This window comes from Rattus norvegicus, chromosome 6 (genome assembly GCF_021556685.1).
Source record: "Rattus norvegicus strain SHRSP/BbbUtx chromosome 6, alternate assembly SHRSP_T2T, whole genome shotgun sequence".
Classification (NCBI taxonomy): Eukaryota; Metazoa; Chordata; class Mammalia; order Rodentia; family Muridae; genus Rattus; species Rattus norvegicus.
This window is the reverse complement of record NC_141539.1, coordinates 136,407,503-136,434,595: the sequence shown is the minus strand read 5'-3', so window position 1 is coordinate 136,434,595 and position 27,093 is coordinate 136,407,503. Positions and strand designations below refer to the sequence as shown.

Sequence of the window (27,093 nt, the reverse complement as noted above, 5' to 3'; positions counted from 1 at the left end):
ACATTTGGGTGTTTTTGCTTTGCTTTTTAACACCAGTTTGATCAATCAAATTCTCTTATGTCTATTAATCCTTTGTGGTCCCCCTCCCCCCCGCCCCGCATTGTTTATTGTCCCCGTTACTTGTTCCTTTCTCTTTGGGAGTATCTCCTGTTGTTCTTAGCAATTCGAAAGGACACTTTCAGGCACACATTGGAAGTCCCTTTCTCACACTGATTCAAAGAGAAATGGAAACTTTGTTTCCAGTAGTCACATCCCTCTTTCTCAAACAAGGGTTGAGGCTCTGATCCTGAAACCCAACAGTCACAGCATTTGCTGTGAAGTGAGAGGAGTCGGCAAACTGCAGCCCTATAAACCACTGGCTTCTGTAAATAAATAAGGTTGGGCTGGCCCAGAGCCACCCCCATTTGTTTAGACATCATCTATGCAGATGTGGAACTCTCAAGATCCAAGAGTTAATCCTCCGGGTTGCCTATGTAGATTATCAAGAAAAATGCTTGTAAACCTGACCCTAACTGTGGACCAAGTCTTTGCTTTGTTACTGTGCTCGTGCACATTTTGAGGTGTTGGCATAGGTTAGCTTGGAGTAGGGTTGGTGTGTTGATCTAAACTCAGTTTACTATAAGGATATGGTGGGCTCTCAGGGATGCCAGAAAAGATAGGCTTCCTCCGCCAAGAGTCAGAACCCAGGGCTGTCTCACCCTCCAGCTTGTTGGTCAGACTTTGTTTTCTTTTTCTTTTTTTTTTTAAAAGATTTATTCATTTATTATATATAAGTACACTGTAGCTGTCTTCAGATACACCAGAAGAGGGAATCGGATCTCTTTACAGATGGTTGTGAGCCACCATGTGGTTGCTGGGAATTGAACTCATGACCTCTGGAAGAGCAGTCGGGTGCTCTTAACCACTGAGCCATCTCTCCAGCCCCAGACTTTGTTTTCTAATGCTCGACAGCAACCACCAAAGTAAGCGGTAGTTATGACCAGGGCAAGTGAGCTAAGTGGGTAGTAACTCAAATCCTTTCCCAAACTGACTAAAATCACAGGAGACAGCTTACTCTTCTACACCAGAGGAACTGACTACAGAAAGATTTATTTATTTACTTATCCATTTATCTATTTATTTATTTTTGATCTCAGGCTACGTAGAGCAACCCCCATGTGGCTGCACTGTTTCAAGTTCAAAGGAAGCTTACAGAGTACACCAGGGTCTGATCTGTCCCAGGGTTGTATATATGAGGCGTCCTAAAAGGCAGTGCAGAAACAGATCTGGGATGAGCAGACACACTCAGTTGGGAGTTGGGAGAAGCATCTCAGATTTGGGGGGGGGAGGGGAGTGTGCAAGTGCAAAGTCCTAATTGGGAGGAATTAAATAGTCCAGAAGCATGTAACCAGAGAAGGGACTCAGGGATGTCAATGGGGAGTGGCTGAAAGTCTGTCAGGGCCGGCCAGAGAAAACACTCATGAGCAAACTTACGGGACAAAGAGGAAGCATGGGGGCTGTCAGGGGGAAAATGCAGTTGTCTGGTCAGACTACTTTGGGTCTTTGTCCTACTAACAGTGCTTAGATTCTAGTTTTGGATAGGACGATTCTCTTGGGCTTTCATTTTAAGTTTTAAAAACTGGGCATCACATACATGCAGTAACTCGTGAATATACTTTATATCGTATAGATTCCCTCACAATAATAAAGGTCTGACGAAGATTCGCTCTATCCAACCTACTACACTGGGCTATTTTGCCTGCGTTTTGAAAACTAAGCTAGATGCACACGCATATTGACGCGCGTGAATTTTGAAGACAGCGTGGAGGCTTGTATGTGTGCCTCGTATCCCCAGTCAAGTCATGCATCATTCCAGGGACTCTTCAGTCGCTTCCTGCGCTTCAGTCGCCATTCGGCCCTCCACCCAGCGTTTTGCCTCAGGCTCCTCTCAGCTTCCGGCTTCCAAACCCCACCTGCCCCTCCTCTACTGCACCACAAGCCCCCATTCTTTTGAAGCAACCTTGGGGTCTACAAAGGGCTCCTCCTCTGCGGAGGCTGGGGGATTGTCGTAAGGGATATTTTTTACATCAACCTTCTCAGCCGCCGAATCGAGCAAACGCGGCGACTCGCCTCGAGGCAACAGTCTACTCCCCACCGGGTGGACAGCCTAATAATCAGTCAGGAGGTAGAATCTGCACAGACGAGGCAGGGCACTGCGCATTCCCAGTGGCGCTTGCCTAGTGGGGAGCGCGCGTCCAGCGGATCCCGGAGCCTCTCGGCAGGTGCCCCACCCGCGTCTCCTGTGCGCACTCGGGCACAGGGCACTGTCCGTCCACATCTCGGACAAGCTCAACCGAAACCCAGCAGCGATGCTCTCGAGGCCGCTCGGCCACGAGGGTCGGTCCGGAGGCCCGAGAACAGAGCCGAACTATGGGACCTAGGGCACACACAGCCAGGCTAGCCGCCCCGCCCGCGCTCCTATGCGCGTGCGCCACCCGCAATCTCGGTTTCGCACTGGGCACCCCGCCCCACACCGTTCCTACGGCGAATCGCGAGGCCCAAAGAGCGGCGGATCGTTGCGGGCCGAGGGCGGGGCGTCGCGTTGAGGTCAGCGCGGCGGCGGTCGGCCCCGCGGTGGTTGGCTGCGCCGCGCTGGCCGCGCCCTGGTTGGCTTGCAGGTCGCGGGCTGGGCGGCCGGCCGGGCTGAGGTCAGGCTCGGGCGCCGGCCGGGTTTGCGCGGTGCTGGGCTCCGCCACGGTCCGGGTCGGTGACGGCGCGCGGGAGGGCGCGGCCAGGCGCTGAGGGCGGGGACGGCGTGCGGGCGTGCGGGCGGCGCCTAGGGGAGGAGACCGGCCCATGGACCCGCGGGGCCCGGTGCCCCAGACTCGGTGCCGCCGGGACGGAGCCCAAGATGTCGGCCTAGGCCGGGCTGCGACGACAAGGACTGCGCGGCTACTGGACGCCGGGGTGCACGGCCGCTGGGCCGGGGAGTGCTGGCTCTGACGCCGGGGCGCACGGGCAGCGAGAGGCCGGCGCGTGGGGAGCGGGCCGCGCGGCACCATGTCGGCCAAGGTGCGGCTCAAGAAGCTGGAGCAGCTGCTCCTGGACGGGCCGTGGCGCAATGAGAGCTCCCTGAGCGTGGAGACGCTGCTGGACGTGCTGGTGTGCCTTTACACCGAGTGCAGCCACTCGGCGCTGCGCCGCGACAAGTATGTGGCGGAGTTCCTCGAGTGGGGTGAGTAAGGTGCCGCTCGCCCCCCTGCGCCTCTTACTCCTCGGACCCGCGCCGGGCCTCCCTGGTCCTGCGCTCCGGAGCCACATCCTCCGTTCGCACTCCCCCCCACTCCCGGCCATCGCCCTGGCCGCTTCCTAGACCCACCCTCCGAGTCTGGATATCATTTCCTGCAGCGCTCCCTGGGATATCCGCCCTGCCCCCGCCCCGGACTAGCCTTTGGGGTCCAGAGTCGGGCCTGGAGCTACCCCTCCCAGCCCTAGGCTCTGCCGGGTGGGAGGGCAGCCCCTGTGTCTTTTGCATCTCCTCACCCTCCGCCCTTGCTCGGTGGGCCTTCCGAATGCATCGTCCCACAGCCCAGCCCCTAGGGCTCCACCCAGGTGACAGCCTGTCCACCTCCCCTTGATGTCCAGGGCCTGAATATCCCTTTCTTTTAGCACCTCCAAGCGAATTTTAAATGTTAAAGGCTTTATTTCAAATACACTAGGCCAAAGCCCACCCCACCCCAACTACCGAATTGTAATCGTGTCAGACTCGTAATAATTCGGGCTGTGTGTGTTGGGGTGGGGGGGGGGCAGTTAGAACTGTCACTTAAAAACTTCTACCTCTGATCTTGGGTATTCGGTTCATTTAGGGATCTAATGCAGTATCCATAGGTCGGACACCCTTTTGCGCTTTAGTGGTACAAATGCTTGATTGGAGTCATTCATTGACAGTTCCCAAGACAGGTCAGAGTGTAAGGTTTCAACCAACCCTAACAGTAACTCCGCTTGAGACCCTCAGTTCCCTCATAAGGACTAAGTAAGAGGAAGTGTGGGTTAGGTTCAGGTCCAGCTCTGTAAATCTTGCCCTTGGTTGCTTTCGTCATTGGGTTAAGGCCGTGCAGTTTGAACCAGTCATCTCTAATCTTTGGTACAGATAAAGTTGATGTTTACACGAGGAAATAAAATGTGTTCGACACGGAGGCCTGCTCCTCCCCCATTGCCGACTGGAATCTAGAACTGTGTGTGAGACTTGGACATGGCTCATCTCTGGAGGGCTTCTGCCTGGTTGCTGTTCAGTGAGATGTTGCCGCAGATGCTGGGAGCAGGAGGTCATGGGGGCTTTGTTGTGAGGGCCCCTGCTCTTGGTCACATAGATGAGAGAGGACTGGCTTTCCGGAGGCTATCGGTGACACGATTTACACTTGGACAGTGGCTTCAGGGTTGCTTTGAAAGTGAGGTCTTAAGTGCACTCTGCAATCTGAGACTCCTCAATATTGGATTTGCCAATCTTAGCGCTGGCCCTGGAGATCTAGGCAGTTCCACCTTCAGCCGGCGCCCTGTGTGTGAGTGATGCAGCAGGCAGTGGGGCCGTCAGAGCAGAGGAGTTGCAGAGAGAAGGAAGGGCCATTTCCCTCAGGAGGTATGGTCCAGGCGTCTTCTGGTCTAGGACCTGGGGAGCACCAGGACTGGATGTGCAGAAGGCTGGGTGCTCTCCCTGGGAGGGCGTTCTGCTCTGCTCTGCATGTGGAGAGGGCAGGTTTTGTAATATTTGACCTTTCTGAATCTAAACAGAAGCTGCGTGCTATAGTGTATACAGAGCTTTAAAATTGTCTTTTGGCTCTTGGAAATTGTGATTACAAATAAATTACCCTTGGGGTTGGGGATTTAGCTCAGTGGTAGAGCGCTTGCTATAGAGCGCTTGCCTAGCAAGCGCAAGGCCCTGGGTTCGGTCCCCAGCTCCGAAAAAAAAAAAAAAAGAAAAACTCACAAATAAATTACCCTCTTAGCCCAGTTCCTACTATCAGCTTCTAATTAAGAGCAAACCAGCTGTGGTGGCGCGCACACACCTGTAATCCCAGCATTTGGGAGGCAGAGACAGGAGGCTAAGGTTAGCCTCAGCTACATTATTGAGTTTGAAGACAGCGTGGGCTATCTGAGAGTGTCCCTGAACAACACAAACCAAATATTAGAACAGAACATTCTTAAACACAAGATAGAATGTTAGTGAAATCGTACCATAGTTTAGACTGCCAGGTACTCTTCCATATGTTCCTGTGTGCCCTGTTGTAACCTTGAAGTGGGGTGTTACCAGCAAAGGCACTTGCAGTCACTGTGTGTTTGGTGACAGGACAAAGAGTGGTCCTCCTAGTAAGACCACTCCAGAGCACTGACCTAACTTCACTCTGCCTGCTTAGAAGTCTCTGAGAGCCAATTTGTCCCACCACACAGGTCCTGGCCAGTCTTTAGTGACCAGCAGGTAGGTTCTTGGATCTTAGGAAGGGGAACAATCAGCTCAGCCGTGAGGAAACTTAAGGGAAATCTTTGAGAAATCTGGAAAACAAAAGTAATAAAAAGTTTCTAAGGTGTAAAGGTGGCTCCTGGCTCCCGCAGCCGCCTGCCCACCCACCCGCGGTGTTTGTGTTGGGTGCCTCACTGCAGGGCGGTCCTCACCTTGCCTCTGATGATGTTTGTCATTCGACGGGTTTCCTCCATGAAGTTCCGGACTGTGATTAAAAGTTGGAAATGCTGTGCCTTTGTGTGTGTGTGTGTGTGTGTGTGTGTGTGTGTGTGTGTGTGTGTGTATGTGTGTTAAAATGTGAGTTAGATGCCATTGGAAGCGCAGCATGTGTCACTCTGGCAAATGGTAATAAATACAGACACCCCAACGTGCTGTCTTTTTCTCTTTGTTTTTTTTTCTTCTGTATATAAAAGTGAGTTTTCACATGTGGAGTTTTTCCACAGCTCAGGTGTAACCTCTGAAAGCATCTCTCTGTGTGAAACCCCAGGCACAGTCCCGGGCATCTTCTCTTGGGGTGTTTGACCCTGTAATGAATAGAACTAAGCTTTTATCTTTCTGGTTACTTCCTTGGAGTTTTCTCCCCCTCCCCCTCCTCCTCTCCCCTCTTCCTTCCTTCCTCCCTCCTCCCTCTCCTCCTCCTCATCTTTCTTTTGTTTATTCAAGGTAGAGTTTCTCTATGTAGACAAGGTTGAACTCAGAGGTCTGCCTGCCTCTGCCTCTTGAGTGCTGGGATTCAAGTTATGCACCATACCTAGGAGTTTTTTTTTTTTTTTTATTTCTTTAATACAATTTTTCTTCTTTTTTTTTTTTACATGTAAGCGTCTAGGGTCTTATACACGTATATGCACTCCATGCAGTGCAGTACCTGCTGAGACCAAAAGAGGGCATCAGAAGCCCTGGGACTAGGTTTACAGACAGTTGAGTTGTGCTGTAGGTGCTGGGAATTGAACCTGGATCCTCTAGAAGATCAGCCAGTGATCTTAACCTTTCCCAAGCCTCCTTTAAAAACGTCCGCACGCGCAGGTATGTGTACTGTAGTGCATGTGAGGCATCTAGTGGGAGTCCGCTCTCCACCACGAGTGCCCTGGGCATGGTCGTCAGGCGAGGTGGCCAGCACTCATATACTAAGTCACTTCACCCATCACATTAAATGCTTTTCCTCACCATCAGCGTGGCCATACGTTCTAAGACCGGATGGCACTAAGAATCTCAAAATGCCTGGTGACTTAGGATTTCTCTGGACAATGTCTGTGGAACAGGAATATACTTTTTAAAATTCGAGATTTAGGGTTGGGGATTTAGCTCAGTGGTAGAGCGCTTGCCTAGGAAGCGCAAGGCCCTGGGTTCGGTCCCCAGCTCCTAAAAAAAGAACCAAAAAAAAAAAAAAATTCGAGATTTAGGAAACAGATCTTTTAATAAGCTCTAAACTGGGAGGAAATGCCAGCGGTTTCGTGATAAAAGCATAGGCTAACATAATTTCTGTTTTACAAACAGCTCCTCAACGTTCAGCTGACACTGGGTGCAAGGCATGAGATAGACAGAGGAAACAATTAAACATTAACAGGCCTGTCCGGTCCTGCCCTCTGTCCTCAAGCTCTCCGAGGACTGAGGACTGAGCCACTCCAAGGACAGGCGAGCCCACTGCCAGAGCCCACTGCCAGGCGAGCCCACTGCCGTGCGCCTTACATCTTCAAACACAGAATTGCAGTTGAGTTCTCAGTCAGGGGGCTGCGGTTGGGCCACCTACTGGGAAGTTTATATTGTGTGGTGAATTGCTCTGTGTGCAGTACTCAAGGGTAACTTAGGGACCCGAGCCTACTGCAGGGCTGGCAGGCAGGTCCTCTCCTGCTGCCTCCTCCTCCTCTTCCTCCTCCTTCTCCTCCTCCTCGTCCTGCTCAGCCTCTTGCTGGGGACCTAGGTGCCCAGGTAGTCTGTCTAGACGTCAGAGGTATGCGATCCGCCTGTGAGTGGGCAAGACTTAATTCCAAACAGTAACGTGGCTAAGAAGAGCCAGTGTATTTTTGTTAATGAAGAGAAAGTTCTTTCAATTTTTTTAAAAAAAATTTTTATGTATTTTGTGAGTATGTACATGGGCCACCATGTGTGGAGGTCAGAGGACAGTTTCTGGGGTGAGCTCTGTCCTTCCACTGTGCGAGTTCTGGGAGTCAAACTCAGGCTTGTTAGTGAGCACCGCCGTTACCTGCTGAAAACGTTGCACTGGCCCTGGAAGGAGTTTTTGAGACTAACATTAATAGGTTCTTGTTAGATGAGACCAAATATAGGCTTCACATTTATTTATTTACTTCTAAGAAATTGAAATCCGGATAGGGATTTAGCTTGCTTGGGAGAATATTTGCCTACCATGTACAAATTCTGGGTTCAGTTTCTAATACTGCCTGCAAATTTGGCCTGGTGGTTCCTGGCTGTGATCTATCACCGAGCGGGTGGAGGCAGGAAGATCAGAATTCAAGGTCATCCTTGGCTACATATGGAGTTAAAGGCCCTTTTTGACATGGGTCAAAAAGAAAAAAAAAACTTTTAAAAATCAAAACAGGGGGGTTGGGGATTTAGCTCAGTGGTAGAGCGCTTGGGCCCTGGGTTCGGTCCCCAGCTCCAGAAAAAAAAAAAAAAATCAAAACAACTTAACCATGCAGTCTTATCTGGACCCTGTGAGGACACATCCTAGGCGCTTTTCCACTCCGATGTTTTGTAATTTACTTACTTTTAAGAACGTTACTTTGTGTGTGAATGAGGAGTGTGCCTCAGTGCATGTGTGGGTGTCAGAGGACCGAAGGTGTGAATGAACCTCTCTGGGCTCTGGGGAGTAAACACAGGATTATCAGTCCTGGTGGAAGGAATTTTTACTACCCTCTGAACCATCGCACCAGCCGTGACTTACTTTTAATTTTTATTTACTTATTTTGAGGCAGAGTTTTATGTAATCCAGGCTTCCCTAGAATTCTGTGTAGCCAGAGATGACCTTGAACTTTTAGTCTCTTGCCTCTGTCTCCCAAGTCCTGGGATCACAGACTCCGGTCATCACGCCAGCTGTTTCTGAGGTTTTATTTTCGATTCTTAGGATAGTGTCTGTAACAACAGGACCTTGAGATTCCCTCTCCAGGTGCGAGCGCACACCGTCCTTACTGAAGAAGACAGGGAAACTGAGGAACCCGGTCTTCCTCAGTAGAAAGTCTGAGTGTTTCCACAGTGTGAAGTATTTAATATTTAAGACGGTTCTCTTTCTTGTTTTGGAAGAGGCTATAGCCTTAGCCCCCACATAGTAAATTTTTTTTCACAGTTTTCTTAAATGTAAAATCTACCAGAAAAACAGAACAGATACCTATGAAATAGAGGTTATTCTCTGAGTTTGATTTTAAACAAGTCCTCGTTGACCATTAGTTTTTGGTTTGTGTCATTGGTTGATGGGTAGCTAGCAATTGGTTTTAGATGAACACTGTCCAAAAAAAGATTATAGGGAACTTTGGTTTGTTTGTTTGTTTTTCCATTCTTAGGAATGTGTTGAAAATTCAGAAATTTTTAATAATTCCATTCAAATTCTGCCCCTGGATTGGAGCCTCCTTGGAGAACTTGTGAAGCTTCTCCCACTCAGGTGATTTCTAATGTCACTGAACCATGACTCCTGTGATCTCCGGGATGGGAATTTTGAGACGCTGTGGGGCCTGCCCTGTTCCATGATCCTCTCTCAGTAAACCGGTTCTAAATATTTCCTCTAATTCTGAGGCAGCATCTAGCCGTGTGTGTCTTCCCTGAGGACCGCAGTCATCCTTGTCCTCCTGGCTGCCTGCTGCTGGTTGATTTTTCGTATTTTCTTTGGGTCTCCTTTAGCACTGGCCTAACTAAAGCTCTCGATTCCCAGATGTAAGTGGGTGCTTTCCCCATGTTCAAAGCCTCTGCAGGATCAGTTTCAGTCTGCCTGCCTGCCTGCCTGCCTGCCTGCCTGCTTGCCTGCCTGCCTGCCTGCCTTTCTGTTTTGGTTTTCAAGCCAGGGTCTGGCTGTCCTGGAGTTCTTTGTAGACTAGGCTGGCCTTGAACTCACAGATCCATGTGCTGCCTCCTCCTTCCAGACTCACTTTGTTTTCCATTCATTGCTTTTTCTGTCAAACTCTTTGGAATGATTTCCTGTACATTTAAGTTTACCCTTATTCCAGTGGCACATTTATGTAAAACCAGGCTGAAACAAATCAGTCCTTGCCGCCTCCTCCTCAGACTGTGACTTTCACACCATACTGCCAGCGTGGAGAGGAACCCTGAGAGAGAAAGCCAAGGCCACGGTCACTGTCACCTAAAATTGGGATGTCATGGTCCAGGGCTAGGTGGACACCTGGTTCTTAGACGTGGCCAGGGGGCTGAAGGAATGAGGTGGCTTAGCAGTTAAGAACACTGGCTGGTTTTCCAGAAGACCTGGGTTTTATTCCCAGCATCCAGAGGACCTGATGCCCTCTTCTGGCCTCTGAGGGTCCCACCACACGTGCAGTATACAGACACACATGCAGACAGAACACCCAGACACATTAAAACTCGTCATCTGGTCCCCTCTCAGCTGCAGCCCACCCATCAGGCAGTGCCCAGCCCTTCCATGTCTTGGGCAGTAGGGCGGGGGCGCCACTGTGGAGAAGCCTTGCAGTCTGGGCTGGCTTGTCCCCTCTTACACATCACACTTGTCACACCCCCTCTGACTCCCCCCTTTGATACCTCCTGCTCCTCTGGTGGCCTCAGCTGCCAGTCCTGGAGACGGCCTTTGTCTTCTGTCTTTTTTCCCAAACACTGCTACAAAAGTTGGCTTAAGTTGATATTCTGTGTTGCTATTCTTACGAATGGGTGAGGATTATCAGCTAACCCGGAAGGAGTTCACCTGGACATCTTTTCTTAAAGATCTATCTATTTATTTATTTCATGTATATGGGTACACTGTAGCTGTCTTCAGACACACACCAGAAGAAGGAGGGCATCGGATCCCATTACAGATGGTTGTGAGCCACCATGTGGTTGCTGGGATTTGAACTCAGGACCTCTGGAAAAGCAGTCAGTGCTCTTAACAGCTGAACCATCTCCCCAGCCCTTGGGCATCTTTTCTTTTTCTTTTTTTCGGAGCTGGGGACCAAACCCAGGTCCTTGTGCTTGCTAGACAAACGCTCTACCACTGAGCTAAATTCCCAACCCCTTGGGCATCTTTTCTTTTTTTTTTTTTTTTTTTTTTTGGTTCTTTTTTTCGGAGCTGCTGGGGACCGAACCCAGGGCCTTGCACTTCCTAGGTAAGCGCTCTACCACTGAGCTAAATCCCCAGCCCCATGGGCATCTTTTCTAAGGGAAGTTTTTTATGTGATTTGAGTAAATTATTTGCCCCTTAGCTTGAGTCTCAGTGAATAGAGCTAAATTTCATACTAGGTTTTTTATTTATTTCATCTTTTTTTTGTTTTTGTTTTTTACTTGAAACAAGACCCCACTGTGTAGCCCTGACTGTCCCTGAGCTGGCTATGGAGCTAGGCTGGCCTTGAACCCACGGAGTTCCTCCTGCCTCTCGAGTGCTGGCACTGAGGCATGCACCATAGTGCCTGGCTTCCTGAGAGGTTTTTACACAGAACACCTGTATAGTCACGTGCCTCACGGAGTCTGCCATTCCTGTTTCTTCTAGAGTCTTCCATGTCGTCTGCTTCATTTTTGACTTTTTTTTTTTAGGTTTTTACTGAGCCTCTATCCATCGATTTCTTTTCATTTCTAATGGGCTTTCTCTCTCTGGGTCTTGGGGGAAGATTTGAGATGGGCCTGGAACTCGATACACTGGCCCAGGCTGGCCTCAGCCTTCTCATGCCCCGCCCCGGGCACACCGCACAGCTGGCTTTAGTGGGGATGGCTTTTGTTCCTCTCCTTCGTTCCTTCCCTCTGGACTGTGTGTGCCTTCTCCCTGTAAGGGAGCGGGGTCTTTGTCTTGTTTTGTGTTTAGTAGCTCAGAGACAGAGACAGAGACAGAGACAGAGAGAGAGAATATAAATGTTTGAAACTTGATCTGCCTAAAAATGTCTTCCCCTCCCAGCTGGGATGACAGTGTGCCTGGACACGGGCTGAGAGGACTTTCCTGAGCCACTTGCAGTATCCCTGCCTCTCTCTGTTGCTGGTCCACTGAGGCCCTGGGCCTTTGTGTGGCCGTTTGGGATGTGTAGGCTGTGAAGGGTTGTCTGGTGGGCACCTTGGAACCTTTGCCTCCGAGTGATTGTGGCACCGTGGCTCTCGGTTCTGGGGTTCTCTGTCCCGTGCTCTGAGTGAAGACATTGAGTCATGCCTCCTAGTCCTTATGCAGCCCGTTTCCATGGCGCCAGCTCTCGTGTCTAGGTGTTCAGTTTCTTCAGTGTTGCTTTGATAGCATCTTGTTGTTGTTTTATGATGTTGACAGCTTTTAAGTGTGTTTTTATGTTTTAATTGACTTACGCACATATATATCGCTTAGACATTTTCTTCTATCATTCTCTTCCCCTCTCTGTGTGCGGTATATGTACACGTGAGTGCATACGTGAGCATGTCCCTTTGTAGAGGACACAAGTAGACATCGTGTACTGAACCTGAAACTCACAGACTGGTAGGCTAGCTGGCCAGTGAGCTCTGGGGGTGCTCCTGCCTCTGCCCCAGCAACCGGGGGTGGGGTGGGGGGAGGGCAGCCTTGCATGGATGCTGCGATCTGAGCAGGTCCTCCAGCTTGCACAGTGTGCACCTGAGCTCCCCTCCACCTCCCCTCCTCTCCTTTCCTCCCTGCCTAAGACGACTCCTACTGTGTTGCCCCCTGCCCACGGACTGGTGTTCCCCCAAGCTCTGAGCTCATTTTCTCAAGTCCCAGGGTTGTCTCTTCTGAGGTCGTTGGAGAGGCTCTTTTTCCACATCTGGTGCTTTGGGCTGTCCTTCTGACTATATGCTGTCTGATTGGAACTCTGCATCACTGGCAAACTCACTGGTGTTTATCTCATGTTTAAAAAATAGGATGTGGGGATGGGGGGTGGGGATGGAGTTGGGGGCAAGGGTGGGGGCGGGGTTATAGAGATGCCCAACGGAGAGAGCACGTCCTATATTTCCAGGGGACTCCACTTTGGCCTCCAGCATCTGTGAAGGGTGGCCTGCAAATGCCTGTGACTTCAGCTCCATGGGATCTCACATTCTTTTTTGGCCTATTTGGACACCGGTGGCATATGCTCATACAGACACAAATAAATAAAACCTTTTTCTTTTCTTTCCAAGATAGGGTTTCTCTGTAGTGACCCTGGCTGTCCTTGAACTCACTGTAAACCAGGCTGGCCTCAAACTTACAGAGATCCTCTTGCCTCTGCCTCCCGAGTGCTGGGTTGAAGGCATGGGCCACCATGCCTACTCCAATAAAAATCTTAAGAAGGAAGGAAGGAAGGAAGGAAGGAAGGACATGGCCCCATAAGTGTGATGGGCAGTCCAGAACTGGTAGTTTGGTTCCATGGTTTTTCTCTTGGTCTTGAAAGTTTTCCCAAGGAGAAATTCTTGGTCCCCATGTGGTGGCAGAGTGAGAGTGGCTGCAGTAGCCTGGGAAGTCGAGCTGAGGTGGAGGTGAGGTAGGGCAGGCTGAGGAACACAGGGACCCAGGTTGAGTAGGAGAAGGAGAGGTAAGGAGTCCAGCCTGCGCTGAGACAGGCCCAGAGGGGTGGAGGAGAGGGAAGGCAGGTAAGTCTGAGAGGGAGTGGCCAGTATGACCAGCAGGGGCTCAAAGCCATTTGTGTCACAGCAGTTGTATGGGGCTGCCTTGAAACGACACGGAGCTGAGTCTGTTCAGCTCCTGAGCTTCTGCTGTGTGGGAAGAGGTCACTTGGGAGTAAACAAGGGGGGGACGAGCGAAGTCTCACTGCTCAAAATCTTGTGAGTTTCCACTCCTGTGTCACAGAAGTGAACTGAGAAGGTCAGTGGCCCCTTTCACAGCCACCATGCATGAAGGCTGCTGATCTGTGGCACATCACCCTTGACAGCACAAGGTGAGCCGCAATCTGAGCTCTGCACTCTATGTAAGCAGTGTGTGAGTCTGCAGGCTGAGAATATTTAACACATACTGTATTTCTAATTCCAAATGCCATTTTATCATGATTACATGCTATTGAGAAAGACGCCGATTTTGTACCTGACTGTACTTTAAGAAGTAGCACTTCAGGGGCTGGGGATTTAGCTCAGTGGTAGAGCGCTTACCTAGGAAGCGCAAGGCCCTGGGTTCGGTCCCCAACTCCGAAAAAAAGAACCAAAAAAAAAAAAAAAAAAAGAAGTAGCACTTCTTAAAGTAATTGCGCTTTATTTGTTCTGTTAAGACAGAGTCTCACTGTTTATCCTTTGCAGGGTTGGAAGTCGTCATATAGGCCAGGCTGGGCCTCGGCTTCCCAGGGCTGGGGTTGAAGGTGTGAGCACCACACCCTCCGTGAAGCCATTCTGCAGCTCAGTCACACATGGATGTTCTTAACCCTTGTATGATGTATCTGAAACTAAATTGTTAAGGTCGTTTAAGTACATTAGCAAAACAGTCTTTTTGTTGTACAGTTAAAATTAATTTTGGGACTAGAGAGATGGCTCAGTGGTTAAGAGCACTGACTGCTCTTCCAGAGGTCCTGAGTTCAAATCTCAGCAATCACATGGTGGCTCACGACCAGATCTGATGCCCTCTTCTCAAGACATGAGGCTTCTAAAGGTGTGTTTGAAGACAGAACACTCACAAAATGAAATACATAAATCTTTTTGAAAAGTTACTCTGGCAGTGCTGAGGAAATTGTGTGTGTGTGTGTGTGTGTGTGTGTGTGTGTGTGTGTGTGTGTGTGTGTGTACACGTGTGAGTAAGAGTCTCAGTGTGCTCCTATCCGCCCTACAATGATCCTGCCTCAGTTCCCTAGATTTCAGGACCGTGCCACCTGTAAAGCCTAGGTCTGGAGTAACAGGCTTCTTGTGTTGTTTTGTTTCGTAAAGAAGCTGGGTAGGTGGTGCATACTCTAATCTCAGCTGGGAGGTGGAGACAGGACCAGGAGGCTGGTGTGGGGACTCCTGCCTAGCTGGCTAAGCTAACTTGGTGAGCTCCAGGTTGTGAGAGACCCCTGTCTCATAAAATAGAGTGGAGAGGGATCGAGTGAGGGGTGACCCCTGACTGGTTCCTGGTGACCCCCCAGCGGACCCCTGGCCGACCCTTTGCCCACACACTGGATTCGTGACTTGTGTATACACTATACACATGTATGCACACACCACAAGCATACACCAGAAAACCCACACAACTCCAGGGGTACAGTTCTCGGGTTTTAGTTGTACATCTGCCCATCTACCTGCAGAATGTTTGACTGTCACACGGAGAGCCCGCATGAGCGATGGCGCCCCAGCTGCTACCTTAGCGCTAAGTCACCAAGCCGCTTCCATGATGTTTGCCCGCACTGTGGTTACTCCCGCTCACCCACAGGGGGCGGCATGTTCTGTGTCTCTGCTGATGTTACCCTCATGGTGACCCCCCTGCCTCGTCGCCCCAGGGTGGGATGAGCTAACAGACCACTTGCTGGGCTTGCTTTTCACTAGCACGTTTTCAGGGTTCACCAAGGCGGCGCTTGTCTCTGCTCACTCCTGTTCACCACTGAGCGCTGCCCCATCACACAGCAGGTTTATACTTTCTTTATCCATCCGTCAGCTGCTGCACACTTGGGTTTCCGTCGGCTGTTGGGGATACTGCGATATTGGTATACAGTTCTTGTGTGGACATGGCAGGGGTGGCAGCTCTGGTTTTGGTGTTTTGAGGAACTTCAGATTGTCCTCCATGGCAGGCAGAGGCTGCAGCAAGTCTCCTGCGTGTTGGCCACGTGCTGACTTTGCCCTGCCTGTTTCTGGGCAGATTCCTCACCGTTCATGTCCTTTGCTGCTTGTGAGTGGCTCTGGTTTAACCCCTTTCCTCTGTCCGTTGACTGTTTGTCTTTTTTCTTTTTTAAATATTCACATTCTTTGCCTGTTTAAAATTGAATCAGTTTTATGTTCATTGTTGAGTTTTGAGTTATTTATAGGACACAAGTCTTCGTATCAAACACATGGTTTGCTCCCAGTCCCTGGGGCTTCAGCTACAGTTCTTCACGCCGTCCTTTGAAGCACAAGAGTAATTTTGATAAAGTCCAGCTTATTTTTCTTTAGTTGCTTTTGGTCTCACAGCTAAGGAGTCATTGCCAAATGCAACGTCACAGCGTTTTACCAGTTCTCATTTGTCTCCTCTGCCATCTCCTGCCTTCCGCTTTCTCCTTTCCTCCCTCCCTTTCCCTTGCTAGGTTTGCTTTTAGGCATGGCCTCCTTATGCAACTCCAGCTGTCTGTGAACCCACAATTCTCCCGCACCAGCCCTATTTTGTGTTTTTGAGACAGGATCTCTATACATAGCCCTAGGTGGTGGGAAACTCACTGTGTAGACCAGGCTGGCCTTGAACTCACAGAAATCCACCTGCTTCTGCCTCTCAAGTGCTGGGATTAAAGGCATGCACCGCCACTGCTGGCTGCCACATATCTTAAGTCCCAGCACCTGGGAGGCAGAGGCAAAGAGGATCTCTGTGAGTTCGAGGCCAGCTTGGCCTATAGAGCAAGTTCCAGGACAGCCAAGCTATATAAAGAGACCCTGTCTCAAATAACAATTAAAAATTAAAAGAAAGAATTATATATATTATATATGTGTGTTCTGCCTGCACGCTGCGTGCCATGTGTATGCAGTGCCCATAGAGGCCAGAAGAGGGCATCTAATCTCGGGTCTGCAGTTGAGGGAGTTGTGAGCTGTCGCTTAGGTGCTGGGAACTGAAGGTCCTTTGGAAGAGTAGTTTTTGCTTTTAACCACCAAGCCATCTCTCCAGCCTCTAGTGCTTAGAACTTCTAATGTGTAAAGCTGAGGCAGCAGGTTTGCAGACTCTGGGCCAGCCTGCTCTACGTAGTGAGACCTTTGTTCAGAAGCAAAGCAAAGCAAAACAAAACCCTGCCAACTCTTCACTTCCCGGAAAAGGAAATTTGCTTCTTTGCCATTTGGGTACAATTTACTTCTCTGTGTGGAGACCCAGAACACTGTGAGGCAGAGAGGGGCAGCAGTAGTTCTGTTTGTGTTTACGCTGGCTTAGGACTTCCAGTCCTCACCAGTGAGCATGCTGTTAGCCAGGAGCCTCCCCTGGATGTCAGGTGTCGGACTCTTCACTCTAGGCTGTAGGGCAGCGTGTGTGATTAGAGGGTGCTGGGTTTTGCCCTGTGCTCTTCCTGTACGTATTGAAAGAAGCCTGCAGCTCTCCTCCTCTAGGATCTCACGCTATACGCGCTGCATTAGAAGTAGAGCTGGTCTCCCCTGGTGGGATTTATCCCACCGTGCTGTGTTCCTCGCTGTGTCTCGTTAGTGGAGCTGGTTCGTTGGCGCTGTTCTATTGAGGACTTTCGTGTTTGACTTCCTAAGAGGAAATGGGTCTAGTTTCCACATTGCATGCTTGGTTTTGCATGGGGCAGTTTAGATCTTTTATTTTATTTCGAGTTGGAGGTCTTAATCAGTTTCTGATTATGTGTGTGACTGCAGTGAAGTCTTTCTTCCTCTCTTTGTCCTCTTTGGTGATTCAGGGGTGGGAATGTTGGTGAAGTACTTTACCTCAGGCTGTGTCCTTAGCTATGAAGCCTTTAAGTAGGTTTAAAGAATTGAAAACCAGTGGACAACTTTTCTGACAAAAGTGACAAAAGTATTAGCCACTTAAAGCCCAAGTCTTGTGGAACCATATACAGCGAGGGGACAGGCAGGTAGACGCCCTTGGGCAGGTGAGTGGGAGCATCTGTGCGTGCGTGCATGGGTGCATGCGTGCGTGCATGAGTGTGTGCGTGCATGCCTATGTGCATTCGAGCGATCTGGCTTTCTTCACTGCTGCCGAGTCACCCTCAGCCACTGCTGCTCTTGTGTGCTCACCACTTTTTCTTGGATTCTGGTTTTGATATTTTGTTAGTCACGTGTATGCGTGTGTCTGTATAAACAGTGTGTGCGTGCATTGCATGTATTTGTGTACATATAACTAACACTTGCTTTTTTACCCCTTGAGGATTAAAGATGTCTTCTGTTCTCAGTTTGGAGTGAGCATAGAACTAGGGTAGACATAACTTGAAGAGATCCTGCTTGGTGGCCATTTGGCCACCGAGGTGGGTGGCAGAACTCTATAAACATTCTTTCTGAGGATGATGATTAGAATTTCAGTGTTCTTCTCTGATGTCTGGTTTCCTCTAGACACAGTTCTTTGTTAACTCTGGCACTTCAGGGTTGACCGTCCTTGGTGTCCATTTTGCGATGATTGTGTAGAAACCTCATTTGTAGACTAGGCCAGTAGTTGTTCCCGTGGTGCCGTTCTTATGTCTTGGAACCCAGTTGATCAGTTTCTTCTCCAATAGCATCTCAATGGCGGATGGTTTTAATGTGAGTTAAAACTCACATGCTGTGGATTCCCACCCCTTTCCTTAGACTTCGGGCTGTGGGCCTGGCCTTTGACGGCAGAGCCTACACTTTAGCTCCAGCCCGGCACTCCTCTTTTCTTGACAGTTTGTTTTCCCTACTGCAGTCATTCTTGATGATGGCATGAAACTTTACTCAGAGGATTGTGTTTACAGTCCTAGGAACATTCTCAATAAGATGGACTTGACGAGTAGAGATTTTCATGGTTGTTTGTATTTCCTGAGGAATTCTGCAGCACTGTGTTTGTAAGGAATCCTCCGAGTTGAACAGTAGGCGGGCCTGCACAGACCTCGAATCAGGTCCAGAGTGCGGCAGGACTGGCGTTGACCAAGTTTGGGAAGTATAGTTTATGCTGCGTATGAAACCATCCGTCCAGTTAGCTCTGCAGGATTTGCACAGAAGTTTTACCAGCTCGTAAAACTTTTATGGCCCAGAAGGAACACTAGCAATAAACAAATGAATTCTTAGCCACTCAGCTGGGCTCGGAGCTTGTTGTCTTGACAGACTTCCACTGGGGATGCTGCCCCACTTTCTACACGACTGGTGGTCATGGAGTCCGTGTGCCGGCCTGGAGAGTGTGTACACGGGAGGGCTCTTCAGTGTGCGTGTCACATCCCTAGAACCTGCTTTTGGCAGCTGCTTCCCTTCCCTGTCTTCCCTGAACACCATGCAGTCTGATTTGACCTTCCCAGACACCTCATCTGTTTACTTGGGGCTCTCCCTCCGTGTGAGGGAAAGTTGAAGTGAGAGGGGTGTGCTCCACTCTCTCTCCAGCCCCTACCTTCCTCGAGCTAGCTGGGGTTCACACAAGAGTCACAGGGCAGCTTCCTAGAAAACTCCTGCCTCATGGAACCACATAGACACAGGCCGTGGAGATGTGCGGCAAGCCTTGCTCCTTCCTTTCTCCAGTCTGGTCCCTCCTTCCACTGGGGGAGGTTGTAGACCAAGTTAAGAGGCTGTGACTGCCCCCTTTGCCAGGGGCCACTCCAAGGGAGCAGAAGGATAGAAATGTGTGGTACCCTCCTAGCACCCCCCTTCCCCAGAGCACTGGAGGCCCCTCGTACAGTGTGTCAGTGTAGTGGAGGGGCTCATAGCATGCTTTACACGCTGCTCAGGATCTGACTGCTGGATGGAGACCCTTCAGCACTGAAGGTAGTGAGTGAGGGCTCCATTCGTTTTGAGAAAGGCTTTCATGCAGCCCAGGCTGGTATGGACTGACTTCCCGCCTCAGCCACCACGCCCAGCAGGACTTGGCTTTTAAATACCGTCTTGAGCTTTGCAGTTTTAATTGAACTGAGGAACACAAGTTGGTACTCGCCCGTCTCTGCCGAGCAGCGCTGTGTCCAGCCGCCTCAGGTGCGTCCTTGTTTGTAGCTTCCAGTTGCTGGATCTTCCAGAGGCTCGCACATGAGTCCAGATGGTAGGGCCGGGCCTGGAGCCACTTCCCACCAGGAGCCCGGAGCAGCGGTGTGCATGAAGACGTTCCCAGAGCGCGCTCCTCTGTGGGTAGTGACTTTCCATCCCCGTGCCGACTCCCTTTGTGCTTTGAAGAACTTCCTCTGACCCTCTACACAGTTTTAAACTGCGCTGCGGATCTTGTCTTCTAGTCAGCCACGCAGTCTCACCCCACATTCTAGACATACAAATCCCGTATCAGATGTGTGTGTATGTGTAACTTCCTTGTTATTTCCTTCCTTCCCTTTTCAGTTAGGTGTTTGCCACCATTGCCAATCCCCCAACCATGAGGCGTGGTCTTGGTGTGTAGTTACCCAGCCTGGGCTCACCAGACTTCTAGCCTCAGCCTCAGACATATCCAGGACTGTGAGTACGCCGCCACCTCCTGTAGAAGAGTCTGTGTAGCCCTGGCAGGCCTCAAACTTGGGATCTCTTGCCTCAGCTTCTCAGATGCTGGCATTATCGATGTGTGTCACATGTGCCATGTTGGATTCATTCTCCAGCACTGGGGAAACTAACATACCAACGTTGGCTCCTGGCTGAACAGTTTAAACACATGTTCATGGTTATAGTGTAGACATAAAGGTGTTAGGGTTTTGGTTTTTTTTTTTTTTTTTTTTTGGTTTGGGATTTGTTTTTTAGCTTTTTGAAACGGGGTTTTCCTAAGTAGTCCTGGCTGGCCTGGAGCTTGATATGTAGACCAGGCTGGCCTTGAGCCTCTGGCTGCCTCTGTCCCCTGCTGGTCAGGGCATGTGCTATCGTGCCTGGCATGTTGCTAGTTTTGATGAAATCCAGTTTGTCCGTTTTTGCTTATGTTCTTAGTTTTGTATCTAAAGTTGTCATGTAACACAAGGTTATGAAGACTGGTACCGGTGTTCTATGTGAGTCTCAATCTTGACTCTTGGAGGAGGTAGGCACCTCCCTTACTTACTCCTGGTGGGGCAGTGTCTACATTGGAGCTTCATGGAGTCATATGGAGTCTGTGCCTGGTGCCATGTTGGGTAATAATGCGTATGTAGGTCCAGCGCAGTGTTGACCGCTGCGATCTCCCACACCACCTTTCTTTAGAGACACGGGTGCTTGCTGACCCTGGTGCTCTGCTCATTACCAGACAGACTGGCTGTCACAAGTCCCAGACATCCTCCTGCCTCTGTCCCCAAGCTCTGGAATTACAGGTGTGTACCACCATGCCAGTTTTGGTTGGTGGTGGTGTTTTGTTTTTTGTTCTGGGAATCCAAACTTAAGTGCTCAAGGCTTGGGCAGCGAGAACTTCACCAACTAAGCCATTCCCAGCTCGAGTGCTTGCTTGAGTGCTCTCGGATGCGTGCACATTCTCCCCCCCCCCCCATGCATTCAGCATTTATTTATTTATTTATATGTACGTGTGGAGGCGTGCATGTAATGCGTGTGGAAGACAGAGGACAAGTCAGTCTTCAAACCCAGGTCATCAGGCTTGGTAGCGCCTGCTTAATCCACTGAGCCATCTTGCTAGTGAGCACCTTTGCTCCCTCCTCCCCTCTTCCCCTCCTCCCCTCCTCTCTTCCTCCCTTCCTCCCCTCCTCCCTCCTCCCTTCCCCTCCTCCCCTCCACCCTTCCTCCCTCCTCCCTTCCTCCCCTCCTCCCTGCTCTCCTCCCCTCCACCCTTCCTCCCTTCCTCCTCCTCCCCTCCTCCCCTCCTCCCTTCCTCCCCTCCTCCCTTCCTCCCTTCTCCCCTCCTCCCCTCCTCCCTTCCTCCCCTCCTCCCTTCCTCCCTTCTCCCCTCCTCCCTTCCTCCCTTCCTTCCCTCCATCCCTCCTTCCTTCCCTCCCTCCTTCCCTCCTTTCTGAGACAGTTTTTAGCCTAGCTTGGCATTGAATCTGCAGTGACCCCCTGCCTCAGCTACTCCAGCACTGGCAGCTGCATGAGAGAGAGGGGGGGGGAGGGAGGGAAGAGGAGGAAGAAGAGGAGGAGGAGGAGGAGGAGGAGAGAAGAGAGAAGAGAGAAGCAGCTATGCCTAGTTTCTTTAGCTTCCACAGCTGTCCTGAGATATGCAAGTGTGTGTCTAACAGTAATCCTACCCCTGCCCTTTAAGTATAGTAATAGTTTTTATTACATGGATAGAACAGATTGCCCTTTCAGTGAATGTTTTGGGTATTTTTAGATTTTGATGATTACAAATGAAGTTGCTGTGGACATTTTTGCTAGACACATCCTTCGTTTCTCTTGGTGTCACCTAGTCCAGAATTTAGTTTTGGGGCTGTACCTGTGTTAGCCAAAGAGCTTCTTGAGCAGATCTAGGATGGTAACAACCAGATGTGCTTGGAGGACGATGATTATCTCAGCTTCAGCTTTCCCCTTAGACAGGAAGGGCCGGACCCCACTGACAGCCAGTGCTCATATGGACCCCTCATAGCAGGAGCAACAGAGAGGTGCTGGAACTGCCATCTACTGAATGGTTGTGTTACAAAGTAACAAAAAGCCAGAAGCTGATGTCCCGAGGCTTTTACAATGGAAGCTCTTTAGTGTTACAGGAGATACAGAAGAGGAGATGTGGGGATTGAAGATACGTGGTAATAGATACAGATACTAAATGTTACCGGAACCTTAGACCCCAGGTACCTGTTTCCTTAGATCGTATCCATCCTGCGGTCTGCAACTCTCCTCCACACTTCTCTTCAGAAAATTTCAGAAAACAGCAGATTTACTCCTTGCCTAACAATTGGAGTGCAAAGGACAAACAGTTTTAAAATTATTGAGTCCTGCCTTTTGTGTCTTCAGATAAGAAGGACTGTGATTCTGAAAGGATGCTTGCAGGTGCGTGGAATTCTAGAGAGCGTTTATGTGGGTGGAGGGTTAGGATCTTGCCCATATCAGCTCCTTGAGTGCCAGAGGCAGCTTGGCCATAGGACCAGCGTCTGCATGGGTTTGCATGCCCCACAGTTATTCAGATTTTCCCGGATCACTGAAACTTAGCCCACATTTTACTCGTAATTGGTCGATGCCAAGCACAGGTTCCTGCTTCTAGGTTCGAGTTTAGCAAGTGCATGTTGTCCTAAGCCTCTGAGCGCCTTCACTGCAAACCTGTTAGTGAGGCTCCTGGGCTGGGGGGTTGGAGGCAGAGAACTTCAGTTGTATTCTGTCAGAGATCCCCAGGAGCCAATGTTGAATCTCTTTCTTTGTCCTCCATTCAGCAGAAAATTCATTACCAAAGGCACTGGAAGGAAGAAACACAGACAGTCCCTTCCTTAGTATTACATCCTTCCTGTTGTAGCAGGCAGGTTCTGGTGTGGGGAGCATCTCTGTGGTACTTAGAGTGGCTCTTCCCTGCTCTGGGAAGGAGGGAGGAGTTGGTGTTTGATTTTTCATCCTGCACCAGCACAGCTCTTGAGCTCATTTCCCTTGTGTTGCTGCCCTGGAGACAGGCGTCTTCCTAGGTTCTGTCTGTGCTGGACCCTTGTCCCTTTGATCCGGGGAACCAATCTGTAATGATGCTTTTTGTCTGTAAAGTAATGTAAAGTAATTGCATAGAGTGGAAGGGGAGGGGAGTGGGTCAATCACCACCATTTCAGAAACCCAGTCACAAATAAGACTGGAATTAGAAAGCCGTGTCTACTGCCGAGCCATCAACAAAGTGCACCCCGTCATAAAGATCCAGAGCGACTCCATTCAGCATGCCGTGCAATCCGATTGTGGGAATCTATACTTATCATCCCAGGGTCTGGCCATAAAAACTGTGCACGCTGTACACCCACCTCCGTGCTAGCCTGGGCAGCATGACATAATAAATCCCAAGGGCTTTCTTCAGTAAACTAAATTTGGACTAGGAGCCTTTATTTCTCAGATTAGATGTTGAGGGATGATTAAATTGATTTATTTCTCAGACTAGATGTTGAGGGATGATTAAGTTGAGGCAAAGCCAGGGCCCGTTGTTCCTCTTTCCTTGTCGGAAGACACTGTTTCAGCAAAAGGTGACCTGCAGACAGCAAGGTCTCTGGGTGGAAGCCACACAAGACCCCACGTTCTCTGCCTTTTAACTTCGCTCTCAGGATGAGTACAGATCCCAGATGTTGAGGGAAACTTCTTTGGAGCTGTTGCAGTTGAAGAGTGGTGGTGGAGAAGGGGCAGGGCGGGGCGGGGCGGGGCGGGGGTCCTAGAGACAGATGAAAGTCCTGGAAATTTACATCGTGGAGAAAGGACAAGAAAGCACAGCTGCTTCACCTGGGGAGACGCGGTTTGACTCTCCTTCCTCCAGAGTTGGATTTCTCTTCCTTCTAAGCACTGAAGTAAAGGAAGCAGCTGAGTTCAAGACTTTTTACTGAATTAAAGTTTGGGTGAGTTTCTGCCGCACTGTAACAGAAACAAGACTTTCTCCTTGTGTCAAACCCCAAAGCGGGAAGGCAGCTGTCGGGAAATTCAGAAGGTAACTAAACGTTCTTGTGACAAGGATGTGGCACCACCTAAGCTTTCACCTCTGCTCATCCTGTGAAAGGCCAGACTGCATGGCCGCACCCCCCTGACATCACCACCTAGTGCCTGGGACAGGTGGCCCCCAGGGATGACACATTTAGACCTTCGATCTGGCCCTGGCCTGGGGCCAGGAAGCTCTGCTGTTTCCTGTCTGTAGCTGCAGCCCAGCCCTGAGTTGTCTTACCTGTCAGGCGGGGATGCTGCCCTGCACTTGGCTGGTGGTTGGGGCCAGTAGCAAAGCCCAGGAGTCCCATCTGCTCAGAGGTGTGCGCCCTGCTGGTTCCTCTCCACTCTCAGCTTAAGTCTCACTTGTCTCACCTGTCTTTCTAAAACAGGCTTAAACAAAACACCGTTTTAGATTAAGAATTCTACTTGCTACAGTAAAAAGTACATATTTTTTAAAAAAGGGTTTTGTTCTATTCTTCCCCAGAGCAGCAGGGCAGTGGACTTTATTGTGTCTGGTACCTCTTCCTTGGCTTGGGGTTCCTGGGAGGCTCCACTGCCCCCCAGTGAGTCCCAACAATAGGCCATGGGCATGACACTGAGGGCAGGGCTGGGGAAGGCTCAGTGCATAAAGTACTTAGTTCAGTGCAAGCAGGAGTTCTCAGAACCTGTCTAAAAGCTGGGTGTGGTGACATACAACCATAACTCAGAGCTGCTGGAGGGGAGAGACAGGTGGATGCCCGAGGGCCTCTGGCCAGCTTGTCTAGACAAAGTGGAGAGCTCTAGGTTCAGTGAAAGACCCATTTAAAAAATACAGTGGATGCAGCCAAAGGTGGTGACGACCAAATGTGTGCTCACACAAGCACACAGGTTGGGGTATATCATGCAGTGTAAGCCATTCCTGTGGTCCTGACTTGTGCATTCCACTTCCAAAACCGGCAGCTGGCTTTGGTTTTTTTAATGTTTATTTATTGTGTGTGTGTGTTTGGCCAGGGATGGTTGTGCTGCACATGCATAGTTCTGGAGGTCAGAGGACACTTGTGAGAGTTGATTCTCTCCTTCCATGTTTGTTCCGAGGATTAGACTCAGGTCATTGCTCAGGTCAGCCTTGGCAGCAGGCACATTTACCCACAGAACCGTCATGCCAACACCAAGAAAGCCATCATTTGCATTCAGGTGGGCCCCTCTCAGCCCTTTGTTTAGCTGGTGGAGATGACTTCAGGTATGAGCCCCCTGAGAAGAGAGATTGGTTGATCAGGGTAGAGCATCCTAACTTCTAAGCTCAGTTGCTCCCAGTAGACAGTCTGCTACTAAATCTGCCTACCTTCTCCAGCAGACGCTGCAGGCTGCCAGGTGAGCTGCGAGATTTTTGTCAGTTTGACACAACTGGAGTCGTGTGAGGAGAAGGAACCTCAGTTGAGAAAAGGTCACTGTCAGATTGGCCTATAGGCAAGGCCGTGGGGTGTATTTTCTTGATTAATGATTGCTGTGGGACGGTTCAGCCCATTACAGACAGTGCCAGCCCTGCTCGGTGGTCTTGTGTTATATAGGGAAGCAGGCTGAGTGAGCCATGGAGGGAAGTCAGTAAGCAGCACCCTCCATGGCCTCTGCTTCAGTCCCTGCCTCCAGGGTCCTGCCTTGGGTCCTGCACTGACTTCTTGGGTCATGGACTGTGTCTTCCTCGGGTGTTTTTGGTCATGATGTTTATCACAGCAATAGAAATCAGATTGGGGGTGCCGAGGAACCCACTTTGACAACCTCTGTATGTACAGAGCAGATAGTTCCAGAATATTCTAATCCTCCTCGTTCCGGCCTTCTCCGAGCTTCTCAGCCACTTGCTAACAGGCTCTTAGTTTTGGGGTTGAGGTTTGGTTTGTTGTTTTTTGTTTTACATTCATTCTGTGTGTGTCTGTGTCCATGTGTGCATGCATGCATGTGTCCACTTGCGTATGTCTGTGTGCATGCCTACATGTGTGTTTAAGAAGGGTACACGTGGAGGTCAGAGGACAACTTGTGGGAGTTGCTTTTTTTCCTCCCACGTGTGAGTTTCAGGGATCAAACCTTAGGTCAGTTAGGTTTGGCAGCTAAAACCTACTTGTTTGTATTTTGAGTCAGGGTCCCGTGGTCAAGTCCAGGCTGGCCTGGATCTCTCTTTTGGCCCAGCTTGGCTTTGAACCTACAGTCTTCTTGCCTCAGCTCCCAGGTTTTGAGTTTACAGGTATGCACCACCACGCCTACCTTAGCCGTCATTCTCTAGTTCTGATTTCCTTTCTCTTACGTCTAGGATGTACAAGATAGGATGCTTCCAGGAGCTTGTGAGGAACATGGCAGGGAAACTGGTCATCTGTGGTGCAGTGGCTGGACTTCCTCCTCTACGGTCATCTGCAGTGCACTCAGTTCCTTTCGTTTTAATCATTTGGAGAGAGGCACCGCTCAGGATGGAACCCAGGGTTTCACAGCGCCAGGGAGCTGGCTTCATTACAGTTCTTGTGATAGACTTTCTCTTCGCTGAAGGACTCCCACTGAAGGCACTGCGTGTGCCTGGGATTAATGCCCCATGGGCTATTCAAGTGCGGCTGCACCATCCTTGGGCAGGAGGTCAGAACACTGAGATGATGTGCAGCAGTGAGGTGGTGGGAGCTTGTTTCCATGGTAACAGAGCAACTTCCATCAAGTGGAAATGAATGGAGAAAGGCACCTGACAAAGGGAGTGCCCAAGAGTGAAGGGCGGCAGGGCAGCCCTTTGTGGGTCTGGAAAGGAGGTGTGACTGGCCTCATCCGGGCATAGGCGGCTCCCTCGTGACGGTAGGCTGCTGGAATGAAGGCTCCGTCTGCTGTTGACTCAGCACAGCCTCCCCACCCCACTGGACGGACTTTCATTGCCCAAGCTTGCAGCAGGCTTGGCTTCTGACTCACTGTTAAAAAGGTTCCATAGTTCAAACGCTTTGTTCGCTCATGCAAAGTGCTGCCAGGCTGCAGGTCCCCCTCAGGTCTCCCTTGGGAATGCCACTGGAACTGGTTGGAAGAGTCAGTTTTCTCTAGCTCGCGGCCCATGGTGGGCTTTGTAGATGCTGTCACTTCACAAATACCTAGTCATCGGAACAGGTGGGTGTGGTTCTGTAATTTGAGCACATATTTGAGAACCCTCACCCTAAGTGTTAATCTCTGTGCCCTCCCTCACTGGGAGCCACCGCGTGCGTGTCTGGCAGCCTCTCTGTCTACTGAAGGGGGAGCAGAAGCACAGACCCTTCATTCGGGGAGTGGTGACTTGTATCTCATGTGTT

General features: G+C 50.2%; 1 protein-coding gene across 5 annotated transcripts in view; it reads left to right on the top strand.

Moving 5' to 3' along the window:
* The first annotated feature begins 2,684 nt into the window (after positions 1-2,684).
* Positions 2,685-27,093, top strand: part of Cdc42bpb (CDC42 binding protein kinase beta) — an 82,082-nt gene continuing 57,673 nt past the window's right edge. For 4 of the 5 annotated variants that reach the window (XR_015621663.1, XR_015621662.1, XM_087551969.1 and 1 more), the window contains exon 1: positions 2,685-3,214. Coding sequence is in view for 3 of the 5 variants with exons in the window: in XM_087551969.1 (XP_087408095.1) it covers positions 3,040-3,214 (175 nt within the window). In the remaining 2 variants the exon portion in view is untranslated. 5 annotated transcript variants of the gene reach the window in all.